This window comes from Schistocerca gregaria, chromosome 1, assembly GCF_023897955.1.
Source record: "Schistocerca gregaria isolate iqSchGreg1 chromosome 1, iqSchGreg1.2, whole genome shotgun sequence".
Classification (NCBI taxonomy): Eukaryota; Metazoa; Arthropoda; class Insecta; order Orthoptera; family Acrididae; genus Schistocerca; species Schistocerca gregaria.
The window spans coordinates 1,028,662,675-1,028,679,689 of record NC_064920.1 but is presented as its reverse complement, the minus strand read 5'-3'; the positions used below and the strand labels follow the sequence as shown (position 1 = coordinate 1,028,679,689).

The window sequence follows — 17,015 nt, the reverse complement described above, 5'->3', positions numbered from 1 at the left end:
GACGTCGTTGACATTTGTAACGTCGTATAAAAAAGAAATTAAATATGCATTTTATATATGTTTATTTTTAATTTATCAACATGATTCTTTCTCTCAGGGATATTGTCTTTTCTTATCACTTTCACTTACGTGCATAAGTAAATATGAAACGGGTTCTTGAATTGCCTCATTTATTCATGTATCAACTTTAGATTTTGAACATGATGACTGAAATATAGTTGCCGTTAACTGAATTGAATGTAATCTTGTTAATTTCTATTTATTGATTGCAAAGAAAGGCTTGAGAGAATTTCGACAGTTGCCGTGGAGCGGCCAAGATAAAACTTACTGAACACATGGAATATGTATAGTTTAAAAACATGAACTTTAACGTAAATTAATTATCTGTTGCAATTTAAAAAGGTTTTTATAACAAAATCTCTCGCATTTACAGTTACTGTTAACACTTTGAAAAATAAATTAATAGTTCGGCGCGTAAAGGCCGACCAGAGGCTGCATCGGAAGATGAGTTTCTTTCAGCGCAAATTACTGAAAAAATGCTTATTAAAAATAGTTAGCCACTGCGAGCATTTGAGGTGACAACTATTACAAAGAAATTTATTTTGTAATAATAATAACAAGTTTATTTAAGCAGAAATACGAATAAGTGTAGCCGCTCAGTGGCTGCCTTCCGTACCACGAAACAAAACAGTGTGTGTGTCATAAAATACGTCCTTCCTCCTTGGCCGTACAATCGCGTCTCTTTTGATCATTTTTTTTATTTTCATCGACATTAAATAAAGATGCTACTCTTAAATTATTACTGCATACCAATTGTTTCAAGAACATTAACTGTTTCTTTAATACTAATTATATTCATAAAATACTTAACTAAGGTTTACAACTAATAAAAATGTCAATATTTATGCGGCGTCCCGTCACATATGAAAATAAACAATCATGTCTGTTTGCAAAAATGAAGGATCAACGCTTGTACTTTTTTCCACCTGTAACGTTTTCATCTGACTGCCCGTTATATTTGTCCTAAGTCTAACATGAGGAAGAAATCTCTGATAATGCACGTTTGGAACACCGAATCGTGTGCAAGTGAATCGTAGTCTGTTGCAAAATCGAAAAATAAGAGAATCGAAGCGTCTGAGATGCTGTCTGTAGAAGGATGTTGAAAATTAGCGGGATACAGTTCCCCACAGTCGTTTAATGAACACAGTAAGAGTATATGGACTATCAGACCAGTTGTGTGATTGAATTGAAGAGTTCCTAATAACAGAACGTAGCATGTAATTCTCAATGGAGAGAAGTCTTCCGAAGTAAGAGTGATTTCAGGTGTCGTAGGATCGTTGCTATTCCAATATACATAACAGACCTTGTGGATAACATCGGACGTTCACTGAGGCTTTTTGCGGATGATGCTGTAGTATATCGAGAAGTTGCAACGATGGAAAATTGTACTGAAATGCAGGAGGATCTGCAACGAATTGACGCACGGTGCAGGGAATGGCAATTGAATCTCAATGTATACAAGTGTAATGTGCTGCGAATACATAGAAAGAAAGATCCTTCATCATTTAGCTACAATATAGCAGGTCAGCAATTGAAAGCAGTTAATTTCATAAATTATCTGGGAGTAGGCATTAGGATTGATTTAAAATGGAATGATCATATAAAGTTGGTCGTCGGGAAAGCAGATGCCAGACTGAGATTCATTGGAAGAGCACTAAGGAAATGCAATCCGAAAACAAAGGAAGTAGGTTACAGTACACTTGTTGGCCCACTGCTTGAATACTGCTCACCAGTGTGGGATCCGTACCAGATAGGGTTGACAGAAGAGATAGAGAAGATCCAACGGAGAGCAGCGCGCTTCGTTCAAGATCATTTAGTAATCGCGAAAGCGTTACGGAGACGATAGATAAACTCCAGTGGAAACTCTGCATGAGAGACGCTCAGTAGTTCGGTACGGGCTTTTGTTGAAGTTTTGACAACATGCCTTCACCGAGGAGTCAAGCAGTATATTGCTCCCTCCTACGTATATCTCGCGAAGAGACCATGAGGATAAAACCAGAGAGATTAGAGCCCACACATAGGCATACTGACAATCCTTCTTTCCACGAACAATACGAGATTTGAATAGAAGGGAGAACCGATGGAGGTACTCAAAGTACCCTCCGCCACAACACCGTCAGGTGGTTTGCGGAGTATGGGTGTAGATGTAGACTATTAATATAAAAATGAGGAAGGATAAAAACTGTAGGGTAGACAGAGATTGGAATACATCCAACAAATAACTAAGTACAGTGTGCAAGTGCTACTCTGAGATGAAGACGTTGGCACAGGACGCAGGAGAAGAAGTTGTGACGTGCCACAACATACCATTTAGGGGCCTGATGGCTAAAAACAAATAAATAAATAAAAATTAAGTAGACACTTATCGCCTCAGAAGCTCAGTGCTAGTATGTGTCGATATTTAACGCAGAAACCTTGCTTGGGACTAAGAGAGTTACAAGCAAGTATGGCGCAGTATTGGAGTACGTACCCAGAAGCTCCACAGCAAAGCGTCGCACCTCCTTGGAGAGACTCGTGTACTCGATGCGGAACTCCTCCACAACCTTGGCCCACTGGCGCAGCTCTATGCACAGCTGGAAGGCCGTCAGGATGGGATCCTCCGAGGAAAGGCAGATGTAGGCCGGGTTAATGACAGCGCGGTACTGGTTCAGTCGGTTGGTCGCTCGCACTAGGGAGTCCTCCTCCAAGTCCCTCCTGCAAAAGCCTTACGTGCTGTGCCAGTGCTCAATATAGTTGCCATTTCGCAAAGTTCAAAAAAAGTTGTCGATTCACAGTGGAGAGAAACCAGGTGAAGTAAGTAGATGTACCTTTACCACTAGTGAGGACAGAGAGTTGCAGGATGCATCTGGGGGACCCCAAACACATTGTATTGGAATCAGGCCTGGACAACAACACTCCAAGCGATGAGTGATTGGCTGATGGAGGTCTTCACCTAAAATTCGAGCTATCTAAAGCCGAATGTTGTCGCCTTGTTCGATAAATTAATTGTATTTTTGACCTGAAGAATGGTGTACTTGAGCAGCAGTTGCAGTCCAGATGTAAGAGGCCGCTGTGCGTCTACCAAACAGTATAACGCTCGGGTTACAATATTTCTGGAGGCCGAGATCTCCTCCACTGATCCAAATGGATTCCACAAGCGAAGATCGTGTGAAATCCAGCGCACTCTATTCGTCTGGATACCAGATGGCTGCAGATTCCGACTCCCACGCTCATACTCTCTTCCTTGACTTCTGGAAGCCATTCGATGTAGTTCCGCACTGTCGCCTAATGAACAAAATTAAGAGCGTGTGAAATATCAGACCAACTAGGATGCTGGACTGAGAAGTTCTTAGTAAACAGGCGCAGTATGTCATTCTCAACGGAGAGAGATCTTTAGACATAAAGGTAATCTCGGGCGTGCCACGAAAGAGTGTTACACAGGGTGTCCGAAAAGTGTTTCCCTGATTACATAAATTGATAACTCAGGTTAGAAGTAAGACATAAATATGAAACTGGAGTCTAATTGTTTACAAACTATCAAAGCTTTTTTCACACATCAGTAAACTTCCACATGAGCACCCTTGGTAGCACGTAGCACACATCTAAGGCGATATTCAATTTCCGTCCACACATTAACCAATATCACTGGAGGGATCGATTCAACAACTGTGGTTATCCGTTACCGCAGAGTTTCGAGATCTGGTACACGTGTTCGGTAGATCTCGTCCTTGACATAACCCCATAGAAAGAAGTCTAATGGGATTATGTCAGGAGAGCGTAGAGGCCAAACCGTTGGCCCATCACGACCAGTCCATCGCCCATGAAAGGTCATATCGAGATAGGCACGGACGTCCAAACCCCAATGAGCTGGTGCACCGTCTTGCTGAAACAAGACATCGCGGTGATACCGAAGCAGCTGAGGAATAGCATACAGTTGCAACATGTCCAGATACACTGCAGATGTGATGGTAGCCTCAGCGAAGAAGAATGGCCCTATAATCCGATCGTGCAATAGCGCGCACCAAACGTTTACCTTTGGACTACCTCTGGAAACTCCATGACCTCGCCAGGGAGTTGTGAACCCGAGATGCGCGTATTATGGCGATTCACTACTCCACTGACAAAAAAGGTCTCTTCGTCGGAAAAGGCAATTCGTCTGAGATAACCATCAACGTCCTCAATACGTGATAGCATTTCGAATGCAAATTCATATCGACGTGTACTGTCATTGGGCAACAAGGCCTGAACGATTTGCAGTTTGTATGCATCAAACAATAAACGTTTGTGTCATGGAGAGAGCTTTTTGGCATTTGTAATTCACGTGAGGCCCTGTGCACTGATTTCTTCGGACTTCGCAGAAATGACTGCCTTACAACTTCCACCCTGTCTGCTGAGATTCTTGGTCGACCAGAGCTCAGATGGTCAGCAACCGATCCTGTGTTCTTGAACTTCTCACACCAGGCTTTAATGCTCTTGACATGAGGTTGATTCCTTCCAAATGTTCTCTGCAAGTGTCTCTGCACTGTGGTTGGTGATCGTGTCTCATGGTACCACAGGACACACTGTGCCTTCTCCTGATTGGTTAATATGGCTTCCTGGGCACTGCACCTCAACAACTACTTACGTACTGCGAACCTAATACAGAAAAAAACTTTGATAGTAGTAAACAATTCGACACATGTTTCATATTTGTATCTTTCTTCTACCCTGAGTTATCAATTTATGTAATCAGGGAAAGACTTTTCGGACACCCTGTACTACCATAACTCTTCACAATATACAATGAGTGGACAAAAGTCACAGAATAGTGGTATGCACATATACAGATCTTGGTAGTATCTCGTACACAAGATATAAAATGTCAGTGCACTGGCGGAGCTGTCCTTTGTACTCAGGCGATAGAAAGTTTGACCCTGAAGTATCACTTGGTTCTTTTAGTTTGATGTCAGTTATTGATTTTCCTTCTTGGATGGTACAGAAAAGCAGCACACTGTTAGATAATGTTTTCATAGACCGAGATAGATTTAATAAAAAAAAAACTTTTCCTGTTAATAGTGGTCTGTCTGAATATGATGCACAGCTAGTTACAGTATATGAGATAGCTTCATACAGTTGGAGCTAGACGCATGTGACATTCCATTTCGGAAATCGTAAGTGAATTCAATGTTCCGAGATCCACAGTGTCCAGAATTTGCCGAGAATACCACATTTCAGGCATTACCTTTCAACATGGACAATCTCATTGATCTGTTACTTGAATATTGCTTCTAGGTTTGGAAGTCGTTCGAGATAGCTTTGGTAGAGGAAATAGAAAAGATCCAAAGAAGAGCAGCATGTTCGCTCACAGGCTCATTTAGTAAGCGCGAAGGCATCAAGGAGACGCTGATCCAACTCTAGACTGAGCGGGATGGTTCCTTTGACAGGGCATGGCGGTCTTCCTTCTCCATCCTTCCCTGATTCGTTGAGACCGATGACCTAGCTGTTTGGTCTCTTCCCCCAAATCAACCCAACTCAACCCGAAATCCATTGGAAGGCGCTACAAGAGAGGCGGTGTGCATCACGGCGTGATTGTTAAAATTCGTTTTTACTAGAACAGGACACCAGTATATTGCTTCTTCCTGTGTAATTCTCGTGCAAAGACCATGAAGATAAAATTAAAGGGATTCGAGTCTTACCAACAATCTACCTACCACTCGAAACTGGAGCAGAAAAAGGTGCAATGACAGTCATATGGAAGTACCCTTACACTGAGGGAACCAAAGTCAAAGGACAGCGGTATACACTTATAGAGATGGTGGTAGTATCACATACACAAGGTACAAAAGGGCAGTGCATTGACGGTTCCATCATTTGTACTCAGGTGATTATGACCGAACTGCGGAAATTAACAGACTTCGAATGCGGAACGTAACGTGACGAATGGGATACTCTGTTAGGGGAAATATTTGGGGAATCCAGTATTCCAAGATCCTCAGTGGCAAGAGTGTACCGAGGACGTCAAATTTCAGGCATTACCTCTCACCATCTACAACACAGTGGATGACGGGAGCATGGGCGTTTACGTAGAGTTGTCAGTGGTACAGACAAACAACACTGCATGAAATAACCGCAGAAATCAATGCGAGACATTTGGCCAAGGTATCCGTTACTATAATGCAACGAAATTTTTCGTTAATTGGCTGTGGCAGCAGAAGATCGACGCGAGTGTCTGTGGTAACGGCACGACATCACCTGCAGCGCGTCTCCTTGTCTCGTGACCGTATCGATTGGACCCTAGACGAAATGAGTCCCGATTTCAGTTGCCTCCCCTTCTGGAAGAAGTGCCATTGATGATTCGAAGGGTTATGTGGGTGATTCATAACGGTATCGATTTCAGTTGCCTCCCCTGCTGGAAGAAGTGCCATTGAAGATTCGAAGGGTTATGTGGGTGATTCATAACTGTGCTCGGGCCACTTCGCCATTAACGTCCGGACGCATCTCCATCGTGTCTTCCCTGGTCGATGGATTGGACGAGGGGGTCCAGTTGCATGGTCTGCTCGTTCACCGGATCTCAGTCCACGCGATTTCTGGTTAAGGGGGCATATCAAAATTATCGTATATGCAGAGCCCATTCCAGATGTGGAGACACTGGACCAGCGTATTCATGCTGCCTGTGACACTGTTCGGATGGAGCCTGGCCGATGTGAATGTGTGGGACAGAGGCAGTGAGGCACGTGGAAACCATTTTCAACACATACTGAAACTGTGGCTGCATGGTACAGCACGTATTAGACCGCAGTCTCTGTAATGATGTATGACTGAATAAACAGTCTCTAGCATGGAAACCATGCATTTCCGGACATAAGTTCCTTAGACTTTTTTTTGTTCCGTATCCTTTCATCGACCAGTCCCTAGAGTTTGTACAGGGTAGAAAAAAATCAGTCTGCATAGTCGACAAGGCACTGTACAAGAAGCTGGTGGCTCCACAAAGGTGTGAGCTGTGATTGGCTGGAATGGACTGGTTCTTCTGGTCCAGCTGAGCCAACTGCGACCATTTCCTGCCATTCGTGCACTTGATGCTCCCAAACAACAATGGAATTTTTATGGATGACAATGCTCCATGTCTCCGGTTCACAATTGTCCACGATTAGTTTGATGAACATTGTGGACAATTTCAGCTAATGATATGGCCGCCAAAATTGCCCGACACGAATCCTATCGAACATTTAGGGTCCATAATGGAATATTTATGACACATATTTGAGAGGTCAGTTCTTGCCAAAATTCCTGCACCATCTACATGTACATCTATATGGATACTCTGGAAATCACAGTTAAGTGCCTGCAGAGAGTTCGTCGAATCATCTTCACAATTCTCTATTATTCCAATCTCGTACAGCGCGCGGAAAGAACGAACACCTATGTCTTTCCGTGAGAGGTCTGATTTCCCTTGTTTTATCATGGTGATCGTTTCTCCCTATGTACGTCGGGGTCAACAAAATATTTTCGCATTTGGAGGAGAAATTTGGTGATTGGAATGTCGTGACAAGATTTCTCCGCAGCGAAAAGCGCCTTTTTTTTAATGATGTCCATTCCAAATCCTGTATCGTTTCAGTGACACACTCTTCCCTATTTCGCGATAATACAAACGTGCCGCCCTTCTTTGAACTTTTCCGATGTACTCCGTCAATCCTATCTGGTAAGACTCCCACACAGCGCAGCAGTGTTCTAAAAGAGGACAGACAATCACAGTGTAGGCAGTCTTTTTAGTAGATCTTTTCTAAGTGTCCTGCCAACATAACACAGTCTCTGGTTAGCCGTTCCCACAACATTTCTGTGTGTTCCTTCCAATTTAAGATGTTCGTAATTGTAATTCCTAGGTACTTAGTTGAATTTATGGCCTTTAGATTTGACTGATTTATCGCGTAACCGAAGTTTAACTGATTCCTTTTAACTCCCATGTGGATGACCTCACGTTTTTCGTTATTTAGGGCCAAGTGCCATTTTCGCACCATATAGATAAATTTTCCAAATCGTTTTGCAATTTGTTTTGATCATCTGATAACTCTACTGGTCGATAAACGACGGGTTCATCTGGAAACAACCTAAGTCGGCTGTCCTGATTGTCTTCCCAATCGTTTATATAGATAAGGAAGAGCAAAGGGTCTGTGATACTACTTTGGCGAACGCCAGAAATCACTTTTGTTTTACTCGATGACTTCCGTCAGCTACTATGAACTGTGACCTCTCTGACAGGAAAACACAAATCCAGTCACTTAACTAAGACGATATTCCATGAGCACGAAATTTCACTACAAGCCGCTTGTGTAGTACTGTGTCAAACTCTCCGTCCGACCAGACCTTTGAAGGCCCAACGGCACCGACTGGCCGCCGTGTCATCCTCAGCCAACAGGCGTCACTGGATGCGGATTGGAGGGGCATGTGGTCAGAACACCGCTGTCGCGGCCTTATGTAAGTTTACGAGACCGGAGTCGCTACTTCTCAATCAGGTAGCTTCTCAGTTTGCCTCACAAGGGCTGAGTGCACCCCGCTTGCCAACACCGCTCGGCAGATCGGATGGTCACCCATCCAAGTGCTAGCTTAGAACAACAACGCTTAAATTCGGTGATCTGACTGGAACCGGTCTTACCACTGCGGCCAGGCCGTTGGCAAAGAGAAGGGCTCAGCCGGGATTTCAACTCGGGACCTCCTGCACCCAAAGCAGGAATCATACCCCCGGACCACTGAGCTCGATAGACAGTGTCAAAGGCTTCCGGAAATCCAGAAATACGGAATCCATTTGAAATTCCTTGTCAATAACACTCAAAACTTAGTGTGAGTAAAGAGCTAGTTGTGTTTCAGAAGAACTATGTTTTCTAAATCTGTGTTGACTGTGTGTCAATAGACCGTTATCTTCGAGGTAATTCATAATGTTGGAACACAGTACATGTTCAAAAATCCTGCTGCATCTCGACGTTAATAATATGGGCCTGTATTTAGAGCATTATCCTTGCTATCTTTCTTGAATATTGGTGTGACCTATGCAATTTTGCAGTCTTTGTGTACAAACACTGACTGCACCTGACGAGATTCGAATCCACAACTTTCTGTATGCCAAGATGTTATCCTATCCATTATACCACGCAACCTTCACAATTCTCTATTATTCCAATCTCGTGTAGCGCGCGAGAAGAACGATCACCTATATCTTTCCGTGCGAGTTCTATTTTCCTTAATTTATCACGGTGATGGTTTCTCCGCCGTCCAGAGTGGCCGAGCGGTTCTAGGCCCTACAGTCTGGAACCGCGCGAACGCTACGGTCGCAGGTTCGAATACTGCCTCGGGCATGGATGTGTGTGATGTTCTTAGGTTAGTTAGGTTTAAGTAGTTCTCAGTTCTAGGGGACTGATGACGTCGTCAGTAGTTAAGTCCCATAGTGCTCAGAGCCATTTGAACCATTTTTGATGGTTTCTCCCCCATGTAGGTCGGCGCCAACAAAATATTTTCGTATTCGGAGGGGAAAGTTGGTTATCGGAAATTCGTGATAAAATTCCTCAGCAATGAAAACCACACCGGCAACAATTTCGCTATTATGGACGGCTACAGAGGTAGCATGGCTCAATATTCCTGCAGGGGACCTCCAACGACTTGTTGAATCCATGTCAAGTCGTGCTGTTTCTCTACAGCGCGCAAAAGGAGATGTGCCACGATATTAAGAGGTACTTTTGTGTATGGTGAGCACGAAATAACATTCACAATGTGATCAAAATTATCCAGACAGCCTCAAAAACATATATTTTTCATATTAAGTGCAATGTGCTGCCACCTAGTTTCAGGTACTCCATAAGAGTGACCTCAGTAGTCATTAGACATCGTGAGAGAGCACAATGGGACGCTCTGCGGAACTCACGGTCTTCGAACGTGGTCAGATGATTGGGTGTCATTTGTGCCATACGTCTGTAGGCGAGAGTTCCACAATCCTAAATATCCCTAGGTCCACTGTTTTCGATGTGATAGGAAACGTGAAGGGACACGTACAGCACAAAAGCGTACGGACCGACCTCGTCTGTTAACTGACGGTTGAAGAGGGTCGTAAAGTGCCAGACCATCATACAGGAATTCCATACTACATCATGATCCACTGCAAGTACTGTGACAGTTAGCCGGGGGGTGAGAAAACTTGTATTTCATTTTCGAGCGGCTGCTCATAAGCCACACATCACGCCGGTAAATGCCAAACGACGCCTCGCTTGGTGCAAGGAGCGTGAACATTGGACGATTGAGTAGTGGAAAAACGTTGTGTGGAGTGAACACTCACGGTACACAATGTGGCGATCCGATGGCAGGCTGTGGGTATGGCGAATGCCCAGTGAACGTCATCTGTCAGCGTATGTAGTGCCAACAGTAAAATTGGGAGGCGGTGGTGATATGGTGTAACCGTGTCTTTTTTTAAAAAATGGCTCTGGCTACTATGGGACTTAACATCTGAGGTCATCAGTCCCCCAGAACTTAGAACTACTTAAACCTACCTAACCTAATGACATCACTCACATCCATGCCCGAGGCAGGATTCGAACCTGCGACCGTAGTGGTCACGCGGTTCTAGACTGAAGTGCTTAGAACCGCTCGGCCTCACCGGCCGGCCGTGTTTTTCATGGAGGGGACTTGCACTCCTTGTAGTTTTGCGTGGCACTATCGCAGCACAGACCTACCTGGATGTTTTAAGAATGTCATTACTTCCGACTGTTGAAGAGCGATTCGGGGATGGCGACTGCATCTTTCAAAACGATCGAGCACCTGCTCATAATATACGGCCTGTGGCAGAGTGTTTACAGGACGACAACATCCCTGTAATGGACTGGCCTGCACAGAGTCCTGACCTGAATCCTATAGAACACCTTTGGTATGTTTTAGAACGCTACTTCGTGCTACGCCTCACCGACCGACATCGATACCTCTCCTCAGGGCAGCGCTCCGTGAAGAATGGGCTGCCATTCCCCAAGAAACTTTCCAGTACCTGATTGAACGTATGAGCGGAAGCTGTCATCAAGGCTAAGGGTGGGCCAACAGCACATTGAATTCCAGCATTACCGATGGAGGGCGCCACGAACCTGTAAGTCATATTCAGCCAGGTGTCCAGATACTTTGGATCAAATAGTGTATTTATTTCAACAATCTCGGTGACCAAGTATTGCCCTTTCTTCTACATTTTCACCATAAGTGTGCTATGTACACTCTCGTCCTCTAACGCGACATCAGCTGTGTTCAGAGGGCTGCATGCATACATATCTGGTCCGTGTGTGTGTGTGTGTGTGTGTGTGTGTGTGTGTGTGTGTGTGTGTGTGCGTGCGTGTTGGGGCTTATGGGCCCTCAACGTCGAGGTTATCAGCGCCCTGACACACATTAAAGGGAACGAATGTTGACAGATCTAATAAAACTGAAACACACATGCAAAGAAAGCAGGAAAAGAAGGAAAATGCGACATAAGAAAGTAGAACGTAAGAAAAGGGAAAATGTTGCAACAAGAATGCTAGGGTAAACTGTCATTGGCTGGCCACTTACATAGAATATGGGCGAGCTTGTCACACAGTGAGCAAATTAAGACCCTCTCCCTAAAAAACATTTGACATGGCACAGAACTTCAAAACTTTATCCACATTCGTCCGAGTGTTGCCTAAAAGAGATGGCAGGTCCGCTGGCAAGTCAGCCGCAGCCCGCTGGTCAGAAAATAAAACGCAATCCAATAAAACGTGGCGCACAGTGACGTGGACGCCACAAGCACCACACACTGGAGGGTCCTCCCGCCGGAGTAGGAACCCATACGTCATAGGGCTGTGGACTATCCGAAGCCGAGTGAGGAGAACCTCGTCCCGTCGACGGGGCTGAAAGGAAGTACACCACACACGCGTTGTGGGCTTGACTATACCGAGCTTATTGTCAGTCACTTCCAGCCACTCATCCTCCCACCGACGCATTACTCGTGAGCTCCACAGCGAGGTGAATGCGTGCAGGGGGATAGCACATTGAGATACTTGTGGATCGAGACACGCCTCCTTGGCTGCGAGATCTGCCCTTTCGTTCCGAGCAATGGCGACATGCCCCGGAACCCAGCAGAAAGCCACCACCTTCCCCAGTCGCTGTAGTTGGAGGAGGGCATCCTGGATGGTCTGGACTATTTTATCTGCTGGATACAAACGTTGCAATGAGTGAAGTGCACTTAGTGAATCGGAACAGACAAGAAATTTAGAACAGGGAGAATGTCTCATCTGCTTCAGTGCCCGCAACATCGCAGACAATACTGCATCAAAGACAGTAAAAGTCTGAGGGAGTCTACCTGGTCTGGCGAACACCACTACTAACTCGCTAAATCAACCGATCTTAATCGCATAAAAAATTGTGGGACAATTTGGAATAGTGGTGAAACGAAGCTACGAACACCCCCACCATTTGCTATTTTTGCGGGATCTAATCGTCGATGTGTCGCTTCAGCTGGAGATGGCACACCTTGTAAGCAGGCTGTTTAGATGTAAGTAGGCTGTTTAGGTTTTTATGTTGGTAACGCCACGTAGCACGCTTCGTTACAGGATCATTTAGTAGTCGCGGAAGCGTTACGGAGATGATAGATAAACTTTAGTGGAAGACTCTGCAGGAGAGACGCTCAGTAGCTCGGTACGGGCTTTTGTTGAAGTTTCTAGAACATACCTTCACCGAGGAGTCAAGCAGTATATTGCTCCCTCCTACGTATATCTCACGAAGAGACTATGAGGATAAAATCAGAGAGATTACAGCCCACAGAGAGGCATACCGACAATCCTTCTTTCCGCGAACAATACGAGACTGGAATAGAAGGGAGAACAGATAGAGGTACTCAAGGTACCCTCCACCACACACCGTCAGGTGGCTGTCGCAGTATGGATGTAGATGCAGATGTGGCGCTCTGTATGAAAATCACTGACTGTGTTGTGTGCAGTCTGTGGCTGATTGGCATTGTTGAAATATTCACTGTTGTAGTGTTGGGCAGTTGGATGTGAACAGCGCGTAGCGTTGCGCAGTTGGAGATGAACGGCAGCAGTAGTGGGTGTGAGGAGAGAGATGGCAGGATCTTGAGAGCGGACGATCTGGACGTGTGTCCATCAGAAAGAGTAAATTTGTAATATTGGGGGCCAGCCGGAACTTCTGAGCGGTTCTAGGCGCTACAGTCTGGAAGCGCGCGACCGCTACAGTCGCAGGTTTGAATCCTGCCTCGGGCATGGATGTGTGTGATGTCCTTAGGTTGAAACGTTCCCTTAGAGAAATTATACATGACTGTGCTTAAACCTCTTACATTATTTGATTTTCAAACAGCTGAGGAAAACTGAACGTACTGAAACATTACTCTCTTTACTTATTCAGATCAACACTAAACTGACACACAATATTTTTAGCGCAACGCAATCTGACTTTTAATAATCCCTACAAAAGAATGGCCCTGACTAACAATAACCTATACCTTTCACAAATCACTTACCTCACAAAAATCTTCGTTACTCGAACTACTGCAATACAGTGAGCGCCACTACTGCCAGCTAAATAAAAGATTCAAACTACTGATGGCACTAACTACTGATAGGCATAGTTAGCAAATGAAAGATTTTGATAGAGAACAAACAATGTATTTACCTTAACAGTGTTCAAAAGTCTTAATATATATGTAGCAGTTCATGACATCCATTCTTACAAATGTACTGTTTCTGATGGACACACATCAAGATCATCCGCTCTCAAAAATCCGCCATCACACTTCCTCACATCCACCACCGCTGGGGCTCACCTCCAACTGCGCAACGCTACGCGCTGTTAACAGCCAACAGCCCAACACTACAATAGCGAGTATTACAACAATGCCACCCAGCCACAGACTGCACACAGCACAGCCAGTGACTTTCATACAGAGCGCTACGTTGCGGTGGCGTTACCAATATAAAAACCTAAACAGCCTACTTACAAGGCTAGCTAGGCTTAAGTAGTTCTAAGTTCTAGGGGACTGATGACCTATATTGGGAGTCATGAACTGATATATATATATATATATATATATATATATATATATATATATATATATATATATATATATATATATGATGACTTTGGAACATTATTAAGGTAAATACATTGTTTGTTCTCTATCAAAATCTTTCATTTGCTAACTAAGCCTATCAGTAGTTACTGCCTTCAGTAGTTTGAATCTTTTATTTAGCTGGCAGTATTGACGCTTGCTGTATTGCAGTAGTTCGAGTAACTAAGATTTTTGTGAGGTAAGTGACTCATGAAAGCTATAGGTTATTGTCAGTCAGGGCCATTCTTTTGTAGGGATTATTGAAAGCCAGATTGAGTTGCGCTAAAAATGTTGTGTGTCAGTTTAGTGTTGATCAGAATAAGTAAAGAGAGAATGTCTGAGTACGTTCAGTTTTGCTCAGATGTTAGAAAATCAAATAACGTATGAGGTTTTCCAGCACAGTAATTTATTAATTTTTCGAAGGGGACGTTTCAACCTGAAGGAGACTGTGAATTTCGGACTCTGTTCCTTCACGAATTGAAGCCATTGTTAATTGTAGAATTGTAACGTATCCTGGGGTTTGTTCAGTGTGTTTAAACATTTACTGCAGTGGATCATATGTTGAAAACAATAGACTGGCTGGGTGAGATTAAGATATGTGAACACAAAATAAGCAGTCTCGCATATGCGGATGACTTAGTTGTGATGGCAGATTCGATTGAAAGTTTGCAAAGTAATATTTCAGAGCTAGATCAGAAATGTAAGTACTGTGGTATGAAGATTAGCATCTCCAAAACGAAAGTAATGTCAGTGGGAAAGAAATATAAACGGATTGAGTGCCAAATAGGAGGAACAAAGTTAGAACAGGTGGACGGTTTCAAGTACTTAGGGTGCATATTCTCACAGGATGGCAACATAGTGAAAGAACTGGAAGCAAGGTGTAGCAAAGCTAATGCAGTGAGGGCTCAGCTACGATCTACTCTCTTCTGCAAGAAGGAAGTCAGTACCAAGACTATGTTATCTGTGCACCATTCAATCGTTCGACCAACTTTGTTGTATGGGAGCGAAAGCTAGGTGGATTCAGGTTACCTTATCAATAAGGTGGAGGTTACGGATATGAAAGTAGCCAGGATGATTGCAGGTGCTAGTAGATGGGGACAATGGCAGGAGGGTGTCCACAATGAAGAAATCAAAGAAAAGCTGGGAATGAACTCTATAGATGTAGCAGTCAGGGCGAACAGGCTTAGATGGTGGGGTCATGTTACACGCATGGGAGAAGCAAGGTTACCCAAGAGACTCATGGGTTCAGCGGTAGAGGGTAGGGGGAGTCGGGGCAGACCAAGGAAAAGGTACCTGGATTCGGTTAAGAATGATTTTGAAGTAATAGGATTAACATCAGAAGAGGCACCAATGTTAGCACGGAATAGGGGATCATGGAGGAATTTTATAAGTGGGCTAAACTCCAAACTGAACGCTGAAAGGCATAATCAGTCTTAAATTATGATGATGATGGTGATGATGATGATGACTGATTAGTGAGCGGATGAGGTGCACTCACTGGCAGACCTCCTCGCAGTAGCAGTCTGGTGGGTGCGGGGGCTCTAAGCGGTGTCCGCGCTCCAGCAGCATCTCGATGAGCTCGTAGTGACCGCACTGGGCGGCCAGCATCAGCGGCGTCATGTTTTCCGGGAAGTTGGGGCTGTCCAGGCAACCCGCCTGCTCCAGGTCCGGGTTGTCTATGTGCTTGAGCAGCACGTCCAGAATCCGTGGTCGGTTGGAGCGCACCGCATGTAGCAGGCAGTCCCCCACGTTTGCGCCGTGTGAGAGCAGCGCCTCCGTCAGCTCCACCGAGCCGCTCTCCACAGCTTTGTGCAGCGCTGTCGTCCCCTGTCCGCCAGGTTTAAGAATCAGTAGGTGCTCATTGTTACAGGTAGGTGGCGGAATCAAACAAATAGCGTACCATACGAGGTTTGTCCGGAAAATACGAATAAAAGTTGAATAATGTCTTTATGTTACAAGTCATCGCCAAGTGGGACTACTGCTGTAATCAATCCCATCAACGCTCAGTTCGAGTCAGAGCACTCTGCGTGACGGTGGGAGTGTGCGGCAGCTTGTTGACAGTTACCCTTTTTCACCTGCCGTCGGCATGGAGCTCTCTAGTTTCTTGCAAAGCTAGGCAAGAATGGCCGTGAGTTTTTTGAGTGTTTGAAACAGGTTTACGGAGACAATTCTCCGAAGGAACCAACCGTGAACAAGTGGTTAAAAACGTTCCGGGATGGCCGAGAAGAAGTGAACGATGACCGTCTGTAATGTCTAAAAATGGCTCTGAGCACTATGGGACTCAACATCTGTGGTCATCAGTCCCCTAGAACTTAGAACTACTTAAACCTACCTAACCTAAGGACATCACACACATCCATGCCCGAGGCAGGATTCGAACCTGCGACCGTAGTGGTCACGCGGTTCCAGACTGACGCGCCCAGAACCGCACGGCCACACCGGCCGGCCTCAGTAATGTCTCTTGCAGCGGTCTCTCCGCGATATCTTAAGCAATTTTATAAATTATATAACTCAGTACATATCTCGAAATATCTCTTCTTATCTTACCGATTCCTAAACTTTAATATACGATGATTATCAATGCAAAGTAGTTTCAAGCCCTATTTTCCTTGGGGCGCCATTTACTCCATGGAATAGCTTCTCTGCTATCTATGTTTTCTCTTATGAAAAGAATGATTGAGATCTTGCCGATTAGCCGTGAAAGAAGGAGGATGTATATGTATGTATTGTTGAGCTAGTCGCCATCTTGATGAGATTCTGTATGAGAAGGAATTTAATACATGAACTAAACTAAAGTAAGTGTGTCCGCGTATTATTTAACTGATTATTATTGACAGTGTCTGCTTACTACGCTGTGTTGCACGGGATCAGTGAAGAACGTCTGATTTACACTGGACGAACC

The 17,015-nt window shown here is 44.5% G+C and overlaps 1 protein-coding gene across 1 annotated transcript in view; it reads right to left on the bottom strand.

Annotated features, from left to right (window-relative positions):
- LOC126285417 (short transient receptor potential channel 4-like) overlaps positions 1 to 17,015 on the bottom strand; it is a 214,960-nt gene that overhangs the window by 172,217 nt on the left and 25,728 nt on the right. The window contains exons 3-4 of the mRNA XM_049984823.1: positions 15,612 to 15,940; positions 2,531 to 2,754 (exon numbers count right to left, since the gene is read on the bottom strand). Of these exons, the coding sequence (XP_049840780.1) occupies positions 2,531 to 2,754; positions 15,612 to 15,940 (553 nt within the window). The remainder of the gene's footprint in view (positions 1 to 2,530; positions 2,755 to 15,611; positions 15,941 to 17,015) is intronic.